At 40.9% G+C, this 18,059-nt stretch overlaps 1 protein-coding gene and 1 pseudogene across 2 annotated transcripts in view; both read left to right on the top strand.

Moving 5' to 3' along the window:
* Positions 1 to 3,088: 3,088 nt before the first annotated feature.
* LOC116587421 lies at positions 3,089 to 3,146 on the top strand (annotated as a pseudogene).
* Positions 3,147 to 6,644: 3,498 nt separating this feature from the next.
* DCP2 (decapping mRNA 2) overlaps positions 6,645 to 18,059 on the top strand; it is a 53,998-nt gene continuing 42,583 nt past the window's right edge. For both annotated transcript variants that reach the window (XM_032335537.1, XM_032335536.1), the window contains exon 1: positions 6,645 to 6,819. In XM_032335537.1, the coding sequence (XP_032191428.1) occupies positions 6,767 to 6,819 (53 nt within the window). In that variant the 5' untranslated portion in view covers positions 6,645 to 6,766. The remainder of the gene's footprint in view (positions 6,820 to 18,059) is intronic.

Genomic DNA, 18,059 nt, shown 5'->3' with positions numbered 1-18,059 from the left:
GCAGAGAATGCCTGTAAAGGAGGGAGTTGTGGAGCGGTGGGCGGCATTCCAGGCAGAAGGAGAGTGTGCAGAAAGAGCTTGGAGAATGTGATGGATTGCAAGGAGACTACCATGGCGAGTGTAGTGAGAGATGAAGACAGGACATGAGAGGAAAAGTGAGTGGGTGCCGGGCAGGTGCCCATCACAAAAAGTCTCTCAAGCCATGGCACGTCAGTTGGATTCTGCCCTGAAGTCATGAAGATTTTCAAGCACAAGAGTCATCAAATTAACGTGTTGAGGTGACCACTCTCGCTGTTTTGTGGAAAGTGGGTTGCCAGGACCCAGGAGACATGTAGGAGCGTATGGAAGCCATGTAGCTGAGGCTGAGGAGGCATGGCCTGAGGTGGGGGAAGCTGAGGTGGAGAAGAAGGGATGGATCTTGGAGGTAGACTGGCCAGGACGCAGCAGTGGGTTGGACATGTGCATCTGTGAGAAAGACTGGAACTAGTGTTCACTCTTAGACTTCTGGTTTGAGCCTCTGGATGCCCAGTGGAACATGGCAATTGAAATGATTTGGGCCAAAGTGAAAGAAGGCTTTGGCTGAAACCAAAAGACATGTGTGGGTTCATGTGAGTTCGGAGGGAGGACAGTCTTTGGGGTTCACTTCAGCAGTTCTTGAGAATCTGGCTTGTGGTTAGAGATCTACGTGTGAGTTTTCAGGCCTAACTGTAGGCCACCACCGACGCTCTACCTGGCAGGCCTCCCCTGGAGTGACTGCCCTCCCACACAGCCAGTGTATTGCAGTCAGGGACTCGGGCCCCTGTGCCTCCCAAGCTTCTCCTGTTTGCATTCCCAGCCCCAGGGTGTCCATTCCTATCTCCTAATCTGAGGCCTTGGCAGAGAGGTCTTCTTTAGTCTCCTCGCTGAAGCCACCTCATTGGGGAAGGAGGAGTACTTTTCTACACTTACGTCTTCCCCTCGTTCCTCTCTCCCCAGGGTCCACAAAACTGCATGAGCCTTTTGTTCAGTGAGATCACCTGACCCTTTACCGGCAGTAGCTTGTTCCACGGGAAAGTGAAGCAGAAGCAGTCAGTGCTTTCTCTGTTTTTAGCCATCATGGTAAGCTGATTAAAGGTTTAACTCTCATTTTTTGGCTTCTTGCTTTAATCGGCGACTCTGACACCTGACCACTCTGGCACCCACCTGGGGCCAAGTGCTCGGGCATTTGCTCTCTCTCTCTCTCTCATTCCTCTCCCACCGTTATCCCCACCTCCAGCCCCACACCAGCTCAGGTGAGCTCCTGACAGATCTGCTTCCTTTACTCCAAAGGCCTTTCAGCTTTGCCCTCCCGCATGTCTTCACTTTGGCCTACAGATGATGGTGAGATGGCTCTAGTACTTCTGACACCAGTCAGACCCAAGACCTGACCTTGACTACTCAGCTATTTGTGCTCAGCCTTAACTCAGGTCTCTTAACTCAGGCAAGAGACCTGAAGGAAACCAAAGCTACTCTTCAAGCAGCAATGACGGCCTGGAAGAAGAGCTCCACTGGCCCAGACGGCCCAGACCAGTCTGAACTTAACAGGGCCTCCCCTCAAGTGTATAATACACTATTATTAGCTATAATCACCTTGCTGCACAGTAGGTCTCCGGAACTTATTCATCTCACAACAAAGTGTGTACACTTCAACTAACAAAGATCTTTTGATTCAAGTCATTTACACAACAACACATATTTGCCCTTTGTGCCAAATCCCTCCACACTTGAAATTTGCACAGAGCAGATATCCTAAGTGTTCTTACCAAACACACACACACACACACACACACACACACACAAATACACACGCACACGGTAACTATGTGAGGTGATGGATATATTAATTAGCTTGTTTGTAGTAATCATTACACAATACATATCAAAGCAGCATGTTGTATATCTGCTATGGCCTGAATGTTTGTGTGTCCCCCCAAATTCATGTGTTTAAATCCTAGTGCCCAATGTGTTAGTCTTAGGAGGTGGGGGGTTCATGTTTACCTTGTGAAGGTAGAGCCCTTATGAAAGGGATCAGTGCCCATGTAAAAAAGAGAGCCCAGAGAGCTAGCTTACCTCTTCTGCCATGTAAGCTTACACCTAGAAGGCACAGTCTACAAACTAGGAGATGGATTCTCACCAGACACTAAATCTGCTAGTGCTATGACCTTAAACTTCTCAGCCTCCAGAATTGTGAGAAATAAATGTTTGTTGTTTATAAGACACCCAATCGAAGACATTATTTTTTGTCATAGGAGCCTGAATGACTAGGACAAGACCTTAAATATGTTCAATTTTTATTTGTCAATCACACCTCAAAAAAGCTGGAAAATACATTTTAAAAAGGAACTTTGAAGATATGTGAAAAGGCTTCCAACAGACTTAATTTAATCTCACTCAATTTAAAAGAAGGCCAATAAGCATATTCAGTGTTTTTTTAAGAATGTGATGACAACTTGTTTTATTGTAAGGATTATTGTATTTGAAAAAATATTATACCATACCATGCTGTACAGACATTAATAATAATTGTTATGGTGTCGTTCTCCCTTAAGCAGAATTCCTGCTGTGAGCTCAGAACTGAATTCTAGTCCTGGCTTCATTTCATACTGCCATTTCATCATTTAATCTCAGTAAGTCTCATTAATCTCTATATGCCTATCCCCCATAGTTAAAAAGACTAAAAGAGATGGCATATTTTTTTTAAAAGATTTTATTTATTTATTTGACAGACAGAGATCACAAGTAGGCAGAGAAGCAGGCAGAGAGAGAGGGGGAAGCAGGCTCCCTGCTGAGCAGAGAGCCTGATGTGGGGCTCGATCCCAGGACCCTGGGATCATGACCTGAGCCGATGGCAGAGGCTTTAACCCACTGAGCCACCCAGGTGCCCCGAGATGGCATATTTTAAAATGGTAAAGGTTTTGATCAATTCAGTTATTTAAAAATTGTATCTGTATTTTAATTGAAGAAGCTCAGCATCTCCCATTCCCTTAATTTCAAACTTCCAATTTATCTGCCTTTCTCAAGCCACGGGCTGCTGGGGCCTGTGGGTAGTTGGGTTTGAATGAGGCTCTGAGTGCTCGCTTCGGCAGCACATATACTAAAATTGGAACGATACAGAGAAGATTAGCATGAATGAGGCCCTGAATTCTTTGGAAGTCACAGCTCAGGGGACTGCCATAAGGACTACTCTACTGTGCACCTGTCCAGCTCCTAGACGGGTGTGTGAGGAGGCAGGAGTGGGATGGTGAATGGGCAGGAAAGTAGCTTGGAAGTTGCTAGTCCCCAGACAACCGTGGAATTCTCAGTGGAGGCATTGGCTTAGCACTGTGTGTAAGTCTGGAGATTTGCAGGCTCCTTAGAGCTAGAAAAGGGGTTGTAGAACTTATCCCTGAGCTGAAACTTTGGAGAGATAAAGGAGCAGGAAGATTTCCTCCAAGTCCTTTGGCAAGTGGCAGAGGCCTGTTTCCTTCCTTTGATACCATTGGCCCCTGAGGGATAAACACCACTGGGCCTTCCATTGTTGTTTCACTGACATCATTTAGAGTACTCTAAATGTGGAGCTTCATGTGGACCACTAAGAAAAATGGCTGCTAAGTTACCACCAGCCAGAGAAAAGAAGTTCAGATAGGACAGAGAGAATGCATATCCGGCAGAATAGAACCATTAAAGGGGCTCACTGTCACCCTTACGGATCCATTACACCATGCTGCCTGGACTTCTAACTGCTCTAGCAGCTGCATTTCTTTGCTTGAGGGCTTTTTCTAGCCACCAGAGCCTGCCTTCCTGCTCATGGGGCAGACAGGCGTGTAGGCTCTAGGAACATGATGGAACCAAGAACTGGTGGAAGTGAGTATATAAATCCCCATCTCCTCACCCCTTCAGTTGAATAACTCTGCAATGCGTGTTTTACCTGGGTCTCCAGAATTCTCCAGTGGGATCAGCTCCAGTTACCTACAGTGCTGACTTCCTTGATAAAAAAATTCCTTTCTGACTCTCTTCCTTGCTCTACCATGCTTTCCTGGTCACCTCCCATGGAAACTACTTGCACTCAAATCCTCATCTCAGGGCCTGCTTCTTAGGAAACCCAAACTAAGACTCGTAGTGTGCCAGGGGGATTGAATAAAGTAAAGAGAATACTCTTGCCTGTGCTCTCATACTCGACTCCCAGAACATTTCCAGTTTGGTCTGGAAGGATTTTCTCTTTAGAGAATTTGACTAGCTGGAAAGAATGACCAACAGTTACTGATGTCATGTGTTCCCAACTAACAGCCCAGCCAGGTCGCCCTACAGAGAAGCCCTCAAGAAACAAGTTCCACCTTCATGCTGGAAGCTTCTAATCAGCTTTTATAGCCTTAACTCCAGTTTTTTAATTATGTACTTTTTAAAAAGATTTTATTTTTATTATTTATTTGAGAGAGAGAGAGAGAGAGAGAGAACACATGAGTGAGGGGAGGGGCAGAAGGAGAGGGAGAGGCAGGCTCCCCACTGAGCAGAGAGCCAGATGTAGGGCTTGACCCCAGGACCCTGAGATCATGGTCTAAGTGGAAGGCAGATGCTTACTGACTGAACCACCCAGGTGCCCCTAGTGATGTTCTCTTAAGTGTGAGTGAATACTTGAAGACTACCAGAAAACTTCCAATATGTTAGATGGAGACCTAATTAATAGCAAAACACAGCTGAGAGGAAGAAGAGACTATTCAGGAAGAAGATGTATTGTGTTTGTGGTTTTCCTTTTGTTTCGTTTTTTGTTTTTTTTTAAAGATTTTATTTATTTGTCAGAGAGAGAGAGGGAGAGAGAGTGAACACAGGCAGACGCAGAGGGAGAAGCAGACTCCCTGCCGAGCAAGGAGCCCGATGTGGGACTCGATCCCAGGACGCTGGGATCATGACCTGAGCCAAAGGCAGCTGCTCAACCAACTGAGCCACCCAGGCGTCCCTCGTTTTTTGTTTTTTTGGGGGGTTTTTTTAGAGAGGGAGAGAGAGAGAATCTTAAGCAGGCTCCATATCCAGCTCAGAGCCCCATGCAGGGCTCGACTTCACAACCCTGAGATCATGACCTAAGCCGAAATCAAGAGTCAGTTACTTAGCCAACTAGGTCATCCAGGTGCCCCTAAAAATGTTTTGTTAATATTTTCATAGGGATAAGAAATCTATGAAGCAAGGCTATGACACCGTAACGAAGAGACATTTGAAAGATGAAAGAAAGCTCCAGAAGAGTAAAAACAGTATAGATGGCTGGAAGAAATATTTGTGTTCTCCAATAAAGTGCAAAAACAGAACAACAACAACAAAAAAACCCAGATGGAGGGGCGCCTGGGTGGCTCATTGGGTTAGCCTCTGCCTTTGGCTCAGGTCATGATCCCAGGGTCCTAGAATCGAGCCCCACATCAGGCTCTCTTCTCCTCAGAGAGCCTGCTTCTCCCTCTCTGCCTACTTCTGTCTACTTGTGATTTCTCTCTCTCTGTCAAATAATTTTTTAAAAAAATCTTAAAAAAACCCCCAAAACAAAGATGGAAAACAGGAGAGTAAAATAGATGGTAAAAGGGCTCTTACATCACGTTTGGGCTTGAGTATACATCAGAAGCTGATATAGGGGAGCTATCAAAAGATAAAAGACTGCAACCTATTCATATCTGAACAAAAGAAAATAAAACTTGGACAGTTGTACAAGCCAAGAATGGAAGTAGAGGTCCTGCTTAGGCAGTTCTTGTAGTAATGAGGAGAAAATATAATGAGCACCTAATGTAAAGACAAAGGACATTTGGACAGAAATTAAGAAAAAGATGAGAGATTAAATGGTAGAATGAACTGAAGAGGGTGTGGGGGGAGGTTCCTGTGGACCTGCTGTAAAAGGCGGTTAAAGAACGGATGGATCTAGATTTTTCTGCAAGATCCTAAATGGAGTGGGCTCCATTAAGATGAGGAATCAGCTAGGACCAGTAGGTTGGAGTGGTGTGTGTAGGTGGTAGAATGCAAATTCCTGAGTTCGGGTTCAATCAGTGTTTTCTCACTAGGTGTCAGATATTGGGATCAAGTTTTGTCTGGGTCGCCTGAGGAAAGGCAGAGGTTAAGTCGCAAGCAAAAAGAAGGTACAGCCTTTGGCCTGGAGGGGATGGGGTCGACAGTGAATATTTGTGCAGGATACTTGGTGACAGGAACTGTAAATGCACGCTTGCGCAGGACCGCCTCTGGGGATCTGCCCTGCAGAAGTACGAGCGCCTCCGCGCTTACCGAGAAGACGCTCAGACCAGGCCAAACCCTACAAGCTTGGTCTCCGGGTCTACCAGGAAAATCTGAGTCCTCTGGACTTCCTAGTAGTGCAAAGGGGGCGTGGCGCGCATGCGCGTGACCACCCACACTAGGGTTCAATCAAAGGCGGCGGGAAGTTGGTTTTCTGAGGAGCAACTGAGCCGCTTGAAGACGGATTGGAGATGACAGACCAATAAACAAACATTTCATTGGCTTAGTGTGCTCGGCCTCCCGATTCTCCAGCTTCCTATTGGACCTTTCAAGCAGAGTAGGGGCGTGCCTACCGGGGCTCCTCCCCGCGCTCTGGCCCAGCCTCGGGGTCCGGGGCTGAGGGAGCGGGACGGAAGTGAGTGGGTCCCGCCCCTTCCCCCTCTGGTCTTCGCTGGAGCCGCCGCTGCTGCCGCCGCTGCCCCCTATCCGGCGAGCCGGAGTCTCCGTGCCGTACCCTCGGTCCCCGGCCGCGCGGAGCCGGGATGCACTGCTCCTGCTGTGGGTCCTCATCATGGAGACCAAACGGGTGGAGATTCCCGGCAGCGTCCTGGACGATCTCTGCAGGTACCGCGGCGCTGCCCCTGCCCCCTTGGTCCCCTCCTCGTTTTCTCTCACATTGGCCGACCACGGAGGCCTCCGCGTCTCCCCCCCACCCCCATCCTTATCCTCCCTTTCCGGTCCCGCCGTTGCTCGCTTTCCCCGCTCGACCCTTCTCTCTCGGACGATACTACCCCTCTCTCTCCGCCGCAGCCTCCGGGTTTCTCGCGGCTCCTCCGTCCTTCTTCGCGGGGCCCCGGAATTTCCTCATTTTCTTAGTTCCCCAACTCTTGTTTTCCTTCAAGTGATGCCGCTGCTGCAAAGCCAGGGTCTGGAGCGTTTTTTTTTTTTTTTTTCCGGCTGCCCCCTCCCCCTCCCATTGTTTTTTTTTTCTGCCTCTGACTTTTATAGACCGTTTCCCCCCTCCTCCCTCGGTCTCAGGCCTCAGTTCTGTCCCAGATCCCAGGGTTTTGCGTCTTCGTAGTCCCACGCCCCCGGATCTAAGCAGGGAAGCGTTTTCAAACTTAACCTTTCGCCGGTGCGTTCTCACGCGTCGGTGGCATTTTCTCAATTGCTATAAGGAATTACTGTCTTGTTCATTCCCAAACTTATCATTGGAAGGGGGGTGGGGGATAGAGAGTTGCTCCCCCCCCCCATTCTTTAATTTTCCTTACAGGAAATTCTCAACCGCAGGGCTTTAACTCATGGTATACTTTTAGAAGAGAAATTTTTTGTTTTCTGCCCTCTTGTTAGCGATGATTTCAGATAGCCGAACTTAAGGAAAATATTTTCTTATTCCGAAATAAAAATTTTGGTGCAGTAATACCCTGTGTTGTGGTCGGCTAGTTGGATTGTGAAATAAATTACAAATGAGTAAAAGGCTCTGATAAAATAGCACCTTTCAAGTACAATTAATTACTGTGTTTATGTTTAGAAGTCTGACTTTTAATAGTGGTGTCGCCTTCACGCCTTTTTTATTTTTATTTTTTTTTAATGGGAAGGAAAAAACTAATACTGGTGGAGGTACTTAACTGTTGTGTGCTAGGTATTGGGTGCTCCCTGCACATATATCATATTATTTAATCCTTGAAACAGCTCCTATTTGGTGCAGTTATTTTCATTTTCATCTGATAGGGTCGGTTTGTAATTTACACAAGGTCACATTTCTTGTAATTCAGAAAATCAAGATTTGAAACCTAAGCCCTTTCTCCTACAGTGTCTGTGCTTTTTCTCCTGCGCCAGGTAGACGTTACAGAAAGTCAAGTCTAACATTTTAAACCTCGCAAAAAGTACGTGTAGATAACTAAAAAGACTGATTTTGGAACTAAAAAGAATTAATGTTGCTGTACTTCTTTGGTGATGCTGTGATTATAATTTTTGAAATATGATTGATTCAAACAAACAGAAAATGCACTTATTTTCTATGATCCCAATTTCATAAGAAAAGAGATTTAATGTATATTTATCTGTGTGGATGAATGACTGGATGAACATACACAAGAAGTGAGATGACGATTTTTATTTTTTTACTGATATTTTCAAGACTTTTTAAAAAAGATGTGTATTTTATAGTTAGAAAAAAAAGTAAAGATGAGTATGTGTTTTTTAAAAGGTGGGCAGTAATTCTGTATGGATTAGTAGGGATATAGGTTAATAAAAAGATGGGTAATCTCACACTTTTTACAGGCATCTAAAATAATCTTCCTACTAGTATGGGTTTATTTTGACTTACAGAGGATTACATCATTGAAAGAAGTCCTGTTAACCATTATAAAGGTGATTGATTTAATGTGGAACCTGTTTACTCACAAAATTGTTGTGTTTTGTAAACAATATGTTAAACATGTTTAGTGTTTCAGGTTCTTGGTTTTCTAGTAAGTTTATTTAAGCAATTTTATATAAGTCTTTTGGAATAGGGTAGCATTTTTTTTTTTCCTTTAAGAAACCAGAGTAACATTTCTTAAAAATTAACATATAATGTATTATTTGCCCCAGGGGTGCGGAGAGTAACATTTTTGTAATTACTGTGTTTTGGCTACATAAATAAGGATTATATGTTTAAAAATTAGGGCTGTCTACTTGACTAATAAACCAAATAGCCATTTCTTAAAACTTCAAGTTTTAAAAATCCTTCCATTTTAAAGTTCATATTTATAATATTTTTGATGGTTAATTTAAAGAATTTTAATGTAAATAATTCAGGCTGTTATAATTGTGGGTGTCTTTTTTTTTTAGGATTTTTTATTTTATTTATCAGAGAGAGAGAGGGGGAGAGAGCGAGCACAGGCAGACAGAATGGCAGGCAGAGGCAGAGGGAGAAGCAGGATCCCTGCTGAGCAAGGAGCCCGTTGTGGGACTCGATCCCAGGACGCTGGGATCATGACCTGAGCCGAAGGCAGCTGCTTAACCAACTGAGCCACCCAGGCGTCCCATGTGGGTGTTTTTTTTTAGAAATAAATTTACTAGGAATTTGTGTTTAATTTGTATAAAAATAAAGCTTACATGGAAAAGGTTTAATTTTTCTGCTCTTTTAAGTACCTCTCGATTTATGTGTTTGGTTTTGACTCTTGTTTTTATGTATTCCCTGATTCTATTGTTTATTATTAGTATATGTAAGAAGTTTTTTGTTTTGTGTTCTCGATTTCTGATAAATTACATATTCCAGCTAATCCTGTCTACTTCAGTCATTGATCAGATAGTAATATATTTGGAGAAATGTAAAATTGAGAATGATTTTCATGTGAAAAATTAGAGGAGAAGACTTGCATTCTCAAGAAGTGACTTTATAGCCTGCTTATAACCTAAGACATGGAATGTTATTTTGCAGATGTTTTCATATGCAATATTTCATTTACTGGGACACTGTGCAGCCATTGGGCCTTCCTAAGGCAATTAGCAAACAGTAAACGGAAAGAAAATATTTGTGTCTTGAAATGATGTATATAGTATACTATTGAACATAATACATAGTCATTTGATGCCTTTTGTTAAAACCAGTTTTTAAGTGTTTTGTGTATGTGTTGTGTGTGTGTGTGTGTGTATGCACAAGGAATGTCTGAGAGTATATACACCAAACTGAAAAACACTAGTTATTTCTGGGTACAATGAAATTAGAAAGGAAGGAAAGACGGTCGTCTGAAATGTTCTAGTGAACATTCTAGTAAACTTGTATGTAAAAAGTCAGTCTGCCCCATTTTATGGTGATACTTGCCTCTGTTGCACCATGACTTTGACATTAAAAGTCAAAGAATTTTTCAGTACCATTTAAATTAGATTATTAAATACTTGAAAAACACGTTTTTAAAGTAAAAATTGAAAACTACAGCTTGTTTCACTTTTAAAGAAATGCTTGGAGTTTTTTAAAAACCCCTTTAAGAATTAAATGGTGAAGCCACTCTCCTGGTATGTTCTGGCAACTAATGTTGCTGCTATTTTGGTGATTGTGTAAGCTAATCAAATAATTCTTGCTCATCTTCAGGTTGCCATTTTAGTGTTTAGTTTTCCATCATTAATGTACTAATTGTAGTTCTATTAATGTTCCATCTATAGGAAAATTGAAAAGATGACATTTTGTGAGGTGGAGAAATTTTTCCTATAACAAATTATGGAGAAAAGTATTTTATTTCATATATACTATGTGTATACACTTCTTTTTTTTTTTAAAGTAATCTTACACGCGATGTGGGGCTTGAACTCATGACCCCGAGATTTAGTTGAGTGCTCCTCCAGCTTAGTCAGCCAGGCATCCCTGCACACACTTTTAAATCTTTAAAACAGATAAAAAACATTCATAGAATGAAAGCATCAAAGTGTAATTTTCATTTATTAAAATTTCTTTCTTCTTTTTTGAGAGCGAATGCATGCTTACAGCGCTGAGGGGCATGGGTGAGGGAGAGGGAGATAGAATCTTTTTTTTTTTTTTTAATATTTTATTTACATATTTGACGGGGAGAGCAGTAGAGGGAGAAGCAGGCCTTCGGGTGAGTAGGGAGCCTGATGATGGGTTTCATCCCAGGACCCTAAAATCATGACCCCAGCCGAAAGAGGCTTAACCAACTGAGGCACCCAGGTGCCAGAGAATTTTAAGCAATCTCCACAACCAGCCTAATGGCAGGGGTTCATCTAACGATGTTGAGATCGTGACCTGAGTTGAAATCAAGGGTCTCTTGCCTGGGTGGCTCCGATGGTTAAGCATCTGCCTTTAGCTTGGGTCATGATTCCAGGGTCTTGGGATGGAGGCCCCAGTCTGGCTCCCTGCTGAGCCTGCTTTTCCCCCTCTCCCTTTATTGCTCCCCCACTGCTTGTGCTCTCTCACTCTCTTCCTCTGTCAAATAAATTAATAAAATCTTTAAAAAAGAGTCCGTTGTCACTTAGAGAGCCACCCAGGAGCTCTCCTTTTTCTTATAAAATGTTTTAAAGAAGTCAGTTTTTCTTTTTTTAAAGATTTTATTTATTTATTTGACAGATAAATAAGCGTGAGCTTGCAGAAGCAGGGGGAGTGGCAGGCAGTGGAAGAGGTTCCTGCTGAGCAGGGAGCCCAAGCCCAGTGCGATGCAGGGCTCCAGCCCAGGACCCTGAAATCCTGACTTGAGCCAAAGGCAGATGCTTAACCAGGCTGGCCACCCAGGCTCCCCAAGAAGTCAGCTTTTAGTTTTAAAAAGATGTATTCATGTGTAAGGTTAAAAAAAAAAAAAAAAAAAACTCGAAGAGTATGGGTGAAGTTAGAAAAGCAACAGTCTCCTGTCTTACCCCTTTTTATCTCAGTTCTGCTCTCTAGACTTTTATCTGGTTTGTGTTGAATTCTTCTGGTAGATAATTTAGTATTTTAACATATACTTGGACTAGCTTCTTGTTTTATCAACTTCAGATGTTGGATTGAGAATTTAGTTAACCTCGGTTGATATTAGGTGAGGGTTTAGTTTATCAAAAGCCTACTGATGCCTTTGTCCTACTTCCAATAGTTGTATCACTATTTTAAATTGTTACATTAGTTACCTTTCTGCCTTATGAACAGTATTTTGAGTCTGTAATTGATAAGGTGAGACAGTCAGTTCCCCATCTTTTCTTCCATTTCCTTCTTACACATTCTCTCAGTTTCTTAAATATTGATGATAATTACATTCCATTTTGTAACCTTAATGAGGGCTGTTACACTTTTTACTGTTGGTTGACTGCAAAAGCTTGAGCAAGAATAATAGCATTTTTATACAGTATAACTTTGTACAAATTTTTTCACAGTAGATGCAAGTTTACAATGGTTAGGATTTTGTTTCTTTTCCCTCTAGCCATAGTTAGGATTCCTTTTGTAAGGATCTTGGAAGAGAATGCCAAAATGAATTCTTCTTTCTTATAGTCTCCTAATTGGTCAAAATGATGCTGCCTTTTATAGTTTTTTTTCTTTTAGAAAAAGAAGCTTAAGTGTTCTTCGTTGTTCCTTCATTCTCTCTGGCTGTTCTTTTTTTTTTTTTTTTTTTAATCATTTTATTTTTAAGTGATCTCTATACCCATCACAGGGTTTGAACTTAAAACACCCAGATCAGGAGTTGGACGCTATAGCAACTGAGCCAGCCAGGGGCCCTTCTTTCTGGCTATTCTTGAAGTCTTTTTTTTTTTTTCTCTCTTTTTGATTGTATTATTCTAGTTTTGACTTTTCCCTTTATGTTTGGATTATGATTCTCATGTGTATTTATCTCTCTTTAAGCCCAACACATTCAAAATAGCTTCCTCCTCTCCAGCCCTGTCTGTTCCTTTATTTTGTCCTCAGTCTTAACACTATCTATGCTACGGAATTCTTTTTTTCCTGGAGAGTGCCTTTTTGGACACCTCCACTCTTGTCGCCCAATCTGGACTGGTTGTTCCCTAGTCTTGCCAAACATCTGGCCTACTAGAATTCTCTTTCATGGCTCTCCCTGGTTGGGTCTATTATCTCTTTAAATCTCATGTTTTATGCTTTCTTTGTTTTCATTCTTGTTTTCCTGGTGCACATCCTAAAGAAATTTCTTTGAGAGGGTCATTAGAAAGTAAACTTCTGAGTCCTTATACGACTAAAATGCCTGTTTCTCTTCCCCCACTTAATGTTCCCAGGTGGTTCAGGGTTCAGACTTTTTTTTGAGTACCAGGGTTCTAGGAAACAACCTCAACAGTTTTCTTCAGGGCCAGTTCTTTCAATGTAATTTTTTTCTTCATCATGCCCCAGATTTTCCTTTATGTTGGATGATTTTTTTGTTGCTGTTCCATATTTAAGATTAGGGTATAAGGGGCTTGTTTATTGAAAGGCTTCTTTTTTTTGTGAGTAGATAGGATGTTAGCTCTTACACTGGGAATCCTTGAAAACCAGTTTTGCTTTGGGGTGCCAACACCCAAACCGATCAGCTAAAGTTAGAAGAGAGCCTCAAATGTTGTTCCCCTTCCTAAGTCCTGATTCAAAGGAGTGAAAGAGGACACTCTTTCACATAGACGGTTTTCTGTTACATAAGTAGACCTTGCCCTTTCCTCTCCCTTTTTAAGAATTGAAATATAGGTGACACAATTTTAACGTTAGTTTCAGGTGTACAACAGAAGTGATTTGAGTACTCTGTGATGCTGTGCTTACCACAAGTGTAGCTGCCATCTGTCACCATACAAATGCTATTAAAATACCGTTGACTATATTTCCTGTACCATACCTCTCATTTCTGTGATTTACTCATTCCAAACTGGAAGTATGTATCTTCCACTTCTTTTCACCCATTTTGCCCATCCCCCTAATCTCTTTCCCTTTGGCAACTATCTTTTTGTTTTCTGTATTTATGGGTCTGTTTCTCTGTGTTCATTTGTTTTGTTTGGTTCCAGACATAAGTGAAATCATGGTATTTTTCTGACTTGTTTCATTTAGCTTCACTTGTTTCACTGTCTAGGTCCCTCCATGTTTTCACAAATGGCTAGATCATTCTTTTTTTAAAGCTGAGTGATGTTCCATTATATATGTGTATGTATATATGCAGATATATATCTTTATCCATTCATCTGTTGATGGACACTTGGGTTGTTTCTATAGCTTGACTATCGTAAATAATGCTGCAGTAAACATAGGGTGTGTATATCTTCTTGAATTGGTGTTTTTGTTTTCTTTGGTTAAATACCCAGTAGTGGAATTACTGGATCATACGGTATTTCTGTTTTTAATTTTTTGAGAAATCTTTCTACTGTTTTCCACAGTGGCTGTACCAATTTAAATTCCCACCAACAATGCACGAAGTTTTCTTTTTCTCTGTATCCTTGTCAACACTTGTTATTTCATGTCCTTTTGATTTTGGCCAATCTGACAGGTATGAGATGATGTTTCATTACGGTTTGATTTGCATTCCCCTGATGATGAGTGATGTTGAGCATCTTTTCATGTGTCTCTTTGCCATCTGTAAAAAATGTCTATTCAGGTCCTCTTCCATTTTTAATCAGATTATTTGTTTTTTGATGTTGCATAGGTTCTTTTGGATAATAACCCTTTACTGGATATATCATTTGCAAACATCTTCTTACATTCAGTAGGTTGTTTTGTTGTTTTTGTTTGTTGATGGTTTCCTTTGCTGTGCAGAAGCTTTTTATTTTGGTGTAGTCCCAGTGGCTTATTTTTTGCTTCAGTTTTCTTGCCAGAAGAGACAAACCCAGTAAAATGTTGCTAAGTTTGATGTCAAAGAAATTACTGCTAAGGTGCCTGGGTGGCTCAGTCTGTTGAGCCTCTGCCTTCAGCTGGGTGGTGAATCCCAGGAGATCCCACTGAGCAGGGAGGAGCCTGGTTCTCCCTCCCTCTTCTGCAGCATCTCCTGCTTGTGTGTGCTCTATCTCTTGATATCTAATGAATAAATAAAATCTTTAAAAAAATTACTGCCTGTGTTTTTTTCTAGGAGTTTTAAGCTTTCATGTTACATTTAGATTTTATATTGAGTTTATTTTTGTGTGTGGTGTTACAAAGTGGTTCAGTTTCATTCTTTTGCTTGTAAATCTTCAGTTTTTCTAGCACCATTTATTCAAGAGACTGTCTTTTCCCCATATATGTTTGTTGTAGATTGACCATATAAATAAACGTGAGTTTATTTCTGGGTTCTCTGTTCCGTTGATCTGTGTCTATTTTTGTGTTAGTACCCCATACTGTTTTCATGATTATAGCTTGGTGGCCTTCCTTTCTTTCATTCCTTCCATCCATCCTTCCTTCCTTCCTTCTTTCTTTCAGTTTTATTTATTCATTTGTCAGAAAGAGCCCACACAAGCAGGGGGAGCCTCAGGCAGAGTGAGAGGCAGGCTCCCTGCTGAGCAAGGAGCACGTTATATGACTCCATCCCAGGACGGTGGAATTCTTTTTTGGTAGTGTCTTTGTGTGGTTTTGGTATCAGGATAATGTTGGCCTGGTGGAGTATATTTGGAAGCTTTTCTTCTTGTTATATTTTTTGGAATGGTTTGAGGAGAATAGGTGTTAACTCCTTAAATGTTTGGTGGAATTGACTTGTGAATCAGTCTGGTCCTGGACTTTTTTTGGTGGAAGATTTATTTATTTATTCATTTGTTTATTTGACAGAAAAAGAACAAGTAGACAGAGAGGCAGGCAAAGGCGGGGGTGGGGGGGCAAATCCCCTGCTGAGCAGAGAGAGCCCGATGAGGGGGCTTGATCCTAGGCCCTGAGATCATGACCTGAGCCAAAGGCAGAGGTCTAACCCACTGAGCTACCCAGGCACCCCTGGAAGTTTTTTGATTACTGATTCAATGTGGTTACTAGGAATCCGTCTACTTAGATTTTCTATTTCTTCCTGATTCAGTTTTGGAATATTGTATATTTCTAGGAATTTATCCATTTTCTTCTAGACTGTCCAATTTGTTGGCATACACCTTTTTTATAGTAGCCTCTTAATAGTCATTTGTATTTCTGTGCTGTCAGTTCTTCTCATTTTTTTCTGATTTTATTTATTTGGGTCTTTTCTCTTTTTGAGTCTGTGTAAAGGTTTATCAGTTTTGTTTGTCTTTATACTTGGTTTCATTGATTTTTTTTTTTTAGTATCATTTATTTCTGCTCTGATCTTTTTTATTTCCTTTATTCTGCTAATTTTGGGCTTGTTCTTTTTTTAGTTCCTTTAGGTATGTTAGATTGTTTGAGATTCTTCTTGTTTCATGAGGCAGGCTGTATTGCTATAAATTTCTCTCTTACCAACTGTGTTTGCTACATCCCAAAGACTTGACTATTGTGTTTTCATTGTCATTGGTCTCCATGTATTTTTCAGTTCCCTCTTTAATTTCTTCTCTGACCCATTGGTTGTTTAGTAGCATGTTGTTTAGTCTCCACGTGTTTGTGTTGATTCTAGTTTTTTTTTCCCTTTTATTTTTAAACTTTTAAAAAATATTTTATTTATTTGAAAGAGTGAGCTTGAGCAAGTACGGGCAGGAGCTGAGGGGAAGGGTAGAGGGAGAGGGAGAGCTGACATAGGACTGGATCCCAGGATCCTGAGATCATGACCTAAGCTGACATCAGACGTTTAAGCAACGTCTGATGCCCTTCTAACAAAGGTTACCCTTCTAACCCTTCTAACGAAGGTTACGAGGGTACCCTTCTAACTTCTAACCCTTCTAACCCTTCTAACGAAGGTTACGAGGGTGCCCTAACTTTTTTCTTATAGTTGAGATACAGTTTTACACTGTTGTGGTCAGAAAAGAAGCATGATATGATTCAGTCTTAAATTTGTTGAGACTTGTTTTGTAGCCTAATGTGTGATCCATCCTGGGAGTGTTCCATGTTTATTCTGTTGTAATAGGATGGAATGTTTTGTGTATATCTATTAAGTCCATTCAGTCTAAAGTGTCATTCAAAGACACTACTTCTTTACTGACTTTTTTTTGCCTAGATGATCTATCAGTTGATATAAGTGGGGTGTTCAGGTTCCCTGCTTTTGTTTTACTGTTGGTTTCTCCCCCTTTGTCTGATACATAGATATTTACAATTATTCTATCATCTTTGTATTGATATTTTTATCATTAGGTAATGCCCCTTTGTCTCTTGATACAGTATTTGTTTTGAGGTCTGTTTTACCTAATGTAAGAATTCCTTCTCTGGTCCCCCCCCCGCCCCCCCCCCCCCGTTTCCATCTGCATAGAGTATCTTTTTCCATTCCATAATTTTCAGTGTGTCTTTAGGTCTGAAGTGAGCCTTTTGTAAGCTGTGTATTGCTGGGACTTGTTTTTTGTCTATTCTGTCAGTCTATATCCTTCATTTGGAGCGTTTAGACCATTTACATTTAAAGTAATTGTTGATGGGATACTATTCAGCCATCAAAAAATGAAATCTTGCCATTTGCAATGACATGGATGAAACTAGAGGGTATCATGCTAAGTGAAATAAGTAAATCAGAGAAAGACAATTATCATATGATCTCACTCACATGTGGAATTTAAGAAACAAAACATGATCATATGGGAAGGGAGGGAAAAATAAGATGAAATCAGAGAAGGAGATGGTCACCTAAGTTTGAATAAATTCTGAAAGAATTTCATTTTTACGACTCCATGTTATCTATATATGTTGTCATATTTTGTCTTTTTGTTTTGTGAATTCCTCTAATTTTTTAGATATAATTGACTTGACTACTTTTGTTTTACAACCTTCATACTAGCTTTGTAAGTACTTGCTCTGCTACCCTTATGTATGTTTGCTTTTACTCATGAAATTTTTTCCTTTCATAATTTTCTTCTAGTTATGGCTTTTTCTTTTCCACTTAAGCCTCTAGCGTTCTTTAAGGCTGGTTTAGTGGTGATGAACTCCTTTCATTTTTGTGTCAATAACTCTTTATCTCTTCTTCAATTCTGAATGATAATTTGCCAGAGAGATTATTCTTTGTTGTGAATTTTTTTTCCTTTCAGCATTTTGAATATGTCATGCCACTTGTTTCTGGCCTGCAAAGTTTTTGCTGAAAAATTAACTGATAGCCTTCTGGGGTTTTCTTTGTACATAAGTGTTTTGCTCTTAATGCTTTTAAAATTCTTTTATTTTTAATCTTTGACATTTTAGTTGTTATGTGTCATGGTGTGGAACTCCTTAGGTTCATCTCTCTCTCTTCTCCTTTTGGGACTCCTGTAATGCAAATTTTGTTCACTTGATGTTACCTGAGAGATCCCATGACCTATCCTCTTTTCTTTTTTTTTTTTAAACTGTTGAGTTGGAGTGCTTTCCATTAGTATGTTTTCAAGAATGTTGCTTCTGCATCTTCTAATCTACTGTTGATTCCCTGTACTGTACTTTTCATTTCAGT

The sequence above is a fragment of the Mustela erminea genome, chromosome 3 (genome assembly GCF_009829155.1).
Source record: "Mustela erminea isolate mMusErm1 chromosome 3, mMusErm1.Pri, whole genome shotgun sequence".
NCBI lineage: Eukaryota > Metazoa > Chordata > Mammalia > Carnivora > Mustelidae > Mustela > Mustela erminea.
Note: the sequence above shows the minus strand (reverse complement) of the source record. Positions and strands in the feature narration are given on the sequence as shown.